The sequence below is a fragment of the Oncorhynchus gorbuscha genome, linkage group LG13 (genome assembly GCF_021184085.1).
Source record: "Oncorhynchus gorbuscha isolate QuinsamMale2020 ecotype Even-year linkage group LG13, OgorEven_v1.0, whole genome shotgun sequence".
NCBI lineage: Eukaryota > Metazoa > Chordata > Actinopteri > Salmoniformes > Salmonidae > Oncorhynchus > Oncorhynchus gorbuscha.
In genome coordinates, this window is record NC_060185.1 from 51,595,042 (window position 1) to 51,603,024 (window position 7,983).

Genomic DNA, 7,983 nt, shown 5'->3' on the forward strand with positions numbered 1-7,983 from the left:
GATTTTGACAGCTTTGAGCTTTTTGAAATGAAGCGTCTCCACCCAACCATGTCGTTCTGCTCGTAAAATGATTGCTAACTTTACCCACTTCATGTAAAAAAAAAAAAAAATATATATATATATATTAAATGAAATTCCTATTGGGTAAACTATATCTACTTGAATGTAAAAGTTCAATCCCCTCTTATCATAACATGACTGTATGAAAAACGATTGACAACAACGTTTCTTTTTTGTTCACGGTTATTGTCCATAGTGTCGGTTACACGTTTATATGATAATTGTGCCAGGCCTACCTGGAAAAACCTGTGGCCCTAATTAGAGCAATATCCAATACACCAGTAGTATTGTCAATGAACCCTGTACCCTGAACCCTGTATTGCTGTGAACCAACAGGTAAACTGTTCACCATGGGCCACAACCCGTCCCTGGGCAGCGTGGACTCTGACATGGGCTACGACATGGGCTCCTTGCACAGTGACCTGGGTCTGCTGGAGGACGCTCCCTCTCTCAGCGAGGTGGTCCTGGCCAACACCCACAGTTCGGGGCCCCACATGACCCAGGGCCCCTTCATGAGCCAGCGGCCCCCCAACCCCACCATGCAGGGCCTGAGCTCCCAAAGGAGGGAGGCCCACAATCGCTCGCCCATCAGCTTCAGGGAGGGCCGTCGCGCTTCCGACACCTCCCTCACACAAGGTGAGATCCACTGGTTGTCTCTCGATCTTTACTCATCTCCTTCTCAGTCTTCCTGTTTCTTTCACTCCGTCTTTCCCTCTACATTTCTCCATCTTTCTCTCTGTCGTCAGCCTCCGTCTCATAAGACACCCGGTGTGACTTTGCTCCAAAGTAGAGCACTATATATACCAGGGAATAGGGTGTCATTTGCTAAATGAAAAATACAATTGACTTCAGGTCTCCATCTGAGCATCTTGTCCTCCCTCAACCCCTGAACATGAGGCCCCTGAGAGACGCCATCATCAAGGTCTCGGTCTCTAATCATTGCACAGACGACATGACACCCCTGTGAACCGCAGCTCATTCACACCCCTGTACACACACATTTTCAAGCTGAAATTGGCTCTCATTCTCTTTTATTTTCTTCTTTCACCCACCCACTCTGTCTTTCGCTTTTCTCTCTTTCTCTCTCTGATGATTCATTTTGTGAATCAGACTGCGCTTTGAAGGTTTGGCCCACATAGCTCTGTTTTTAATGTTTAATCCCGTAGCAGCAGAAAAAGCACCCTGTAAGGTAACTTGGTTAATAGCGCTTAAAATGTATATACAGGAGGTGTGTGTGTGTTTCCCCTCCCCCCAGCTGCCTCTTCAGTCTGCGCGCACACACAGCAGGAGCTAAGAGTCACCGGAGCCCCACTTCTTTGTAATGGCTGTTTGAAGCGGCTGGGTTCTGCGTGCCGCTGCAAGGAGGAGATGTGGAGAAGCTTCTCAAATCTTTATATAGCCTTATTATTAGGATGAGTCAGGTCCCATGGTTCACGCCATCATGAACAGTCAGCCAGCCTTTTAGGAGTCGGAGATGGATTTTTATTACAATCACCATTACACACACACTGTTACCACCCACCCACCCACACACACACACACACACACTCATGACGTACATACTCTCTCCCTGCAGGCGGTGAAGGTAGGGCTAGAAGTGATGGCCATGTCATTTCAGTCGGAGATGCAAGGGAACCAGGTTATAACAATTAGTTTGGATGCTATAATCCCAACTCTATGTTGTCAGGTCTGGTTGCGTTCCGGCAGCATCTCCAGAACCTGGCGCGGACCAAAGGCATCCTAGAGCTGAACAAACAGATGTATGAGCAGATGGGCTCTGGGGAGGATCCATCCTCCATGAGGACCCTGGGGCCCCATGCAAACCTGCAGAACCTGCTGGACCCCAAGCTGCAGGTCAGTACTGGCTCCACAGTGACCGAGAGTGAGATCCCACCCAGCAGCACCACTCCTGACCTCACCAGTGATTAGTTAGCCAGCCAGCCGGTGAATCACAGACCAGGCTGGTTATATAATGATCCGTCCGGACGAAGAGGCCAATTGTCTCCTTGTTGACTGTCAGTCAGCCCCTGGAGCTGCACAGAGTGAATACAGCCATTGTTGAGGTAATACTGCTGCCCATAGCAATGACCGGTGCCCACTGGGCCTTCACTCGCTCAGAGAGGGAGAGTGAGGTTAGAGGGAAAGTGTCGTGCCTGTGAGAGAGAAAGGCAATCGAGTTATCTTAGAAGTAACTGTGTGACTGACTGAATCTGAATCGCCAAATCTGGGAAGTAGAATGTACCGGCTGCCGCTTGTAAACGGGCAACAACAATGAGTCAATTGAATGGCCACTAAGACGGACAGAGAGAGGGCACGATCCATCTGTGAATCGGTACATCCATCTCCCTTGCCCTAGAACAGTGCGTCCTGTGGTTGCTGCGTGTCAACACAAGGCCTGTGTGTGTGTGGTTGGTTGGTTGGTTGGTTGTGGTGGTGGTATATACACAGAGGCTTAGTCTGTGACTCAAATGGCACCCTAGCCATTTGGTGCTCTGCTTTTGACCAGGGCTCTGGGTGAAAATAGTGCACTAATAGGGATTGGGAATAGGTGCCATTTGGGACAAAGCCCTAGTGGTCGAAAGGGCTTATTGGCAGCATGCCTGTCTGTCCACAAGGTCCCTATAGTTGTTTCCCACACAATCACTATACACAGTCAGCAACAACATTAAAACAACAACAGCAACACACTGGCCCTGTATACAAGAGTGGCAATGACTTCATTACTCAGTGGAGCTGTGTGAGTGTGTGTTTTCAAGGTGCGCGTCTCCACGTCAGGGTTTCCCCTGGGACAACGTGACCGGGAAGATTTGGATTTTCTTTCCATTTGAGAAAATGTACCAGACCCATGGGCGTCCACCAACGGTGCTCAGGATGACAGAGATCACTTTTATCTTATGATAATTCATCTTGACAGAACATGCAACTCCTGTGATGAAACGCCATTCTAAACAGCGGTGATCAACGGTGATCAAAATCTCAGTTAGATTCCCCCTCATTCTAAGTTTCTAAAGATGCCGCAACTAGGATGTATTGCTAATATGACAAGGAGGCCTCTGGACCAGTGAAAGAAAATGATAAGAGCGTCTGCCAAATGACTTAAATGTAAATGTAAATGTATATGAAAACCAGTAGAACAGGTGAGAAATGCTGGTTTCAATTGACAGATTTTGCCCAGGCTACTTTGAAGCAAAGTAAGACATGCCTCGTAATATGACGTAAAACATTCAGGTTTCAAACAATGAAGTATATGTTTTCAAAATGCATACTGCCTCCAGCTCACGTTGCAAAGTGGTGGGTGATGTGCTGATAGCCTGCCTACCGTTACCTATGCACTTGAATGGCGAATTGGAAGGCGTGCTTCAATTACCAGTTGAGAAATAAAAATAGTAGCTCTTTTTTAATCATTGCGATCAAAACTGTTTTTAACATGCGATTGCATATAGAATTATTGTGCAATGACTGGGCTTATAAAAGCATGCTTCACTCCAGCAGCAACGTGCTTGAGGAACCGCAGCAGCAGGTCTAGTGCTGTCTGACAAGTGAGATTAGGCTGTGTATGCTGTGCTCGTGTGATAAATTGTGACTAACGAAAATGCACACTCCCAAATGAATTCCCCTAAATTTAGCAAATTACCCTAAAGACCGATAAGCATGACGGTCAAAAGTATTTCCATTGACTGAATAAAAAGCAATCTTTTACAACGGGATTGTTTTTTTCCCCCTCCGGGTAAATTTGGTCGCCAACAATTTGATCTGCTTTTCGTCTGTAACCCAGTGAGATTGTGAGTGTAACCTCCTCTGAACTCTTCTGTGTGTATTATGCGTTTCAGGGAGAGGCATCCAAGCACGAGAATAACTTGGCTTCATACCAGGGTGGCGCCCAACCTCTACTGTCCCGAAGACAAAGTCTCGAGACGCAATATCTCACGCACAGACTACAGGTACTACACCATTCCATCTGTCTTATACTGTATGTATCTCAAATATTTATTAAAGGAGTAATCAATTACAATTAAACAATGACTAATAAAATGTTCGTTTGTCTGCATCACTGTAAGATTTTCTCAATTTCACTGTCATTTTATACCTACCAATGATTATGGATGGCACATTTTGAGACTGGTAAGATATAGTTATTGAATCCCTCATATGTCGCTCTCTCTCCGTTACAGAAAGCTAGTGTCATGGCTAATGTGAGTCCTGCTAGCTGCCAGCTCTTCTGTAAGGAGAATCCTCGGAGTCTAGAGCAACAGCTGCAGGAGCATAGGTACATTATTAGCTATTCACACTTATCAAACAGATCCCACCGACTTCTTGTTTTCCTGGTTGTCTCTCTAACCTATATCGCTTTATCTTCAGGTTGCACCAGAAGAGGATGTACCTCCAGAAGCAGACTCACCTCCAAACCTACTTCAACCAGATGCAGATAGTAGAGGGTTCCTATCCAGGGGACCCAGGGGCGCCTCCACAGCAGCTGGGGGCAATGGCTGGGGCCCACAAGCAGCAGGGCAGCTCCCAGTCCTCTCCTCCCTACACCCAGGCCCTCAGCCCCCTCATGGAGCCCAGCGACAACCTGGTCTACGACACCTACCTGGCCCACCACTACCCCCACCCTCACTCCCACCTCAGCCCAGTACTCATGCCCCCCGGCCTGGCCGGCCAGCTGCAGAATCACCCCCCCGAGGCCCTGGGCTACAGCTACCAGCTGTGTGACCAGCAGGGACAGTTTCACTCCCCTCAAGAGGCACTTTATCCAGAACAATACGAGTTCCCCCTGGAGCCCGGGCAGCCACACCCGCCTGGCCCAGGAGAGGCACCTGTGGCCGGGTACGAGGGGCTGGCACTCCCCGCCGAACTCCAGGACTCCTTTCTGGACAGCGAGATGATGGAGACTGTAGACTCGCAGCACGGCTTCGTACTAGTGAACTGAAGCCGGTGGAACTGTGGGGAGAAAGCGGTATTACCGACAGTTGAAAACCTACACAGCATTATGTCGTAGATATGATGGAGTGGAGATGGGGGTCAAGGTACATGGGAAAGTGTTTTTTTTTGTGTTTTTTTTGTATCAATGAATACTATTTTTGTTGTTGTGGTGAACCAACCTCAGAACCTTTCTACCAAAATCATCCCCATCTCCCTTCTTCCTACTCCTCTGTTCCCATCAGCCCTATGCTAGGACCCAGGCCTGGTGGCTGCCTGGGCGATAAGGGCGTGCCAGCATGGCTGGCTGGCTGGGTATATGTGGATGGATGTTGCCGTGATGGGAGGTGTCACGTGTGAAGTGATATCGCTCCACAGGAACACAAATTGCCTCAAAGCTGACAGCAGCCGCAGCAGCCTCGTCGAGAAGAGCTGGACTTAGCACAGTTTGGTCGTTTGGAAGACATGCACAACGGAACTTGGCTTACCGGAAGCACAATCCAAACGACAACCATGCTGTTTTGTATTGAAATAGGACAAGAACTCTCAAAGACACATTTGCGTGTTTGACATAGTAAAACAAGAAACGAACAAGAGACAAAGTAATGAATTAATGCGCGCGTGATAAGTGCAGTGTTCGTCAATATTTTATCGTGGCAATATTGAAGCAATATATCCATCTGGGACTAGGGAGCCGCACGGGCGACTTCCTCACCCGAAAGTCGTACTTTAATGTGACGTTTCTCGGGAAAAATCCAGTATGATGACTCACAGCCAACATATCCACAGTGACAGCTCATCACCGCGTAGACAGCGATGACATAATCGTGAGATAATCCCCCCCCCCCACCAATCCCCATCGAAGCAGATAAAAGGGAAGAAAAGAATGCAAAAACAGAACTCCAATCTATATTTAATGAAGAGAAACACTATTTATGTTCATGTTCCTTATATGGGGTAGTTATTTCCAACGAACCACACAAATCAGTTTGGGAAGCCCTTCACTAGGTGCTAAAAGGAATAAGTTAAGTCCCATCAAATCAATTTGCTGCACTAGTGTTAGGTGAGGGTTTTAATCTCCAGATCGTGTCCTTATACCTTCTGGGATGTGCAGCTGATGTGGGCCCAAACCGTGTTGAGGTAGAAAACGTCTAATCATGATTCTGTGGTGTAATAGACCTAAATACCTACTGGGTTTCTGAAGGAATGTGTTTCTCTAAACGAAAGGTTGCTGTAGAAAATATATATATAATGAGATGAAGGAAAAGACAAGCGTAAGAACGGAATGTTAGTCACACAACACTGGATTAATCGTGTCAAGTTTCACAATGGCTCTCTCACAGCAAGCTTAGAATGAACACTTCACTTTTGAATCTACTTGAAGCATACAGGTCTCTGATGAAGACATAGAACTCTACTTTGCATGAAATAGGATGAAAAACAGAAGTGGTCGAGGTCCGAGGCAAAGTCTGCTTCTCAAAATGGCAGCCTATTCCCTACATAGTTACACTGCTTTTGTGGGCTCTGGTCAAAGTAGTGCACTATATAGGTATACGGGTGCCATTTGGGACACTGCCATAGACTAGACTACAGGATTGTCTGTGGATGCTGAATTACTGGAGCACTTTTACGAGGTAAAAAAAAGGAAATATAGCGAGAGCGAGGTGGTGGTGGTAGTCAGAATGGTGTTTAGCCTAGTCTGCTGCTTCCCCGGGAGACTAAAGCAAAAGCGAGGGAACCATTCACTCTCTGTTATCCCAATAAATGGACCCAAAACATTTGGTTCTATCAAAGAAAGAACAGAGAATAACACTATTGGTTGTTCATTGTGCTTTGTAAAAGAAAATTGGGGTTTAGAGACTTGAGTGCTCTCAAGATGCAACAAATATTGTGTTGAGTGTGAATAGTGTTCAGTGTGCCTTTTTTAACTTGCTTTGTTGAAGATTAGAGTATTTTAGCGTTGTATTTCTAGTTTTAATTCCCGTTATGTTTTTATTTTGGAGTATCCTTTCCGGAAATAAGTAGACCCAGGTTTTTACAAAGGTACGAAACCAAAGTCCCCTCAGACGTTTCCCTGTCCAACCACACCATGTGGAGTTAGGAGCTTCTTGGTTTTAGCTTCTTGACAGTGCTTTTTTTTGGTCCATCAGTATATGCCATTTAAAAAAAGTATTATAGCAATATTTCTAAGTAATAGTTGAAGATGTAAAGAAAATAATTAAGATTAGGAGTGGATGTGTTTCAGTATCATAATTTCACTTCCTGCTGACAAACGCCTGTCTTTAGAAAATCCAATTTTATATTTACCTTCATTGATGTTGACCACACATAAGCTAACTTGCTGTTGAGATTAAAAAAAGGTTTATCGAACAACGTGCGTGTGAGTATTTCTTCATCTACTTTTTCCCCCAAAATAATCTGACTACGCAGCTCTTGCGTTGGATCCAATGATGGATATATTTATGGCCATGGTTGAATAATAGGCACTGTCATTCCCCAAAACACAGCTCACTATTTCAGATTCCATTACAACAGCCCAAATAGGGACACCAGCGGATCTTCTATTGTACCAGTATAACCTGTGTAGGCGTAAAGTAATGAACTGGATGGGTGAATCACACGTAGCCCTTTTATAATAAACAGTTGAGTCACACAGTACATGAGCCTGAAATCGTTTCAGCTAAAATATCCAAGGTCTCCATTGTCAGTTATTAATAACACTTCATTACTCAAACTCGGTTCAACATCCAAATTGATCGGTAATGTGGCATGGGTTTTGTAAAAACACTCTTAACCGATGGCCATTATGGTGTTGATAAATATGTTCAGGGTTCTTTTTAACACCATTGACTCACTCCTAGTGATGTGAGTAATTAATTAATGACATGATTGGACCAGAGTTAATGGTCTAAACTCCTGGAGTGAAATGTCCGCCCTCACCAGCACGGTACATTTGTCATCGCTAGGTGTGGAGTAAATCAGGGCCTGTATTCATAATGCTGC

At 45.6% G+C, this 7,983-nt stretch overlaps 1 protein-coding gene across 1 annotated transcript in view; it reads left to right on the forward strand.

The window, feature by feature from the left end:
• The window catches only part of sik2b (salt-inducible kinase 2b), a 66,647-nt gene extending 59,297 nt beyond the window's left edge, over positions 1-7,350 (forward strand). Inside the window, 5 exon segments of the mRNA XM_046294920.1 lie at positions 397-696; positions 1,748-1,914; positions 3,891-4,001; positions 4,233-4,327; positions 4,420-7,350. Coding sequence (XP_046150876.1) covers positions 397-696; positions 1,748-1,914; positions 3,891-4,001; positions 4,233-4,327; positions 4,420-4,990 — 1,244 coding nt within the window. The 3' untranslated portion in view covers positions 4,991-7,350.
• Positions 7,351-7,983: the final 633 nt, after the last annotated feature.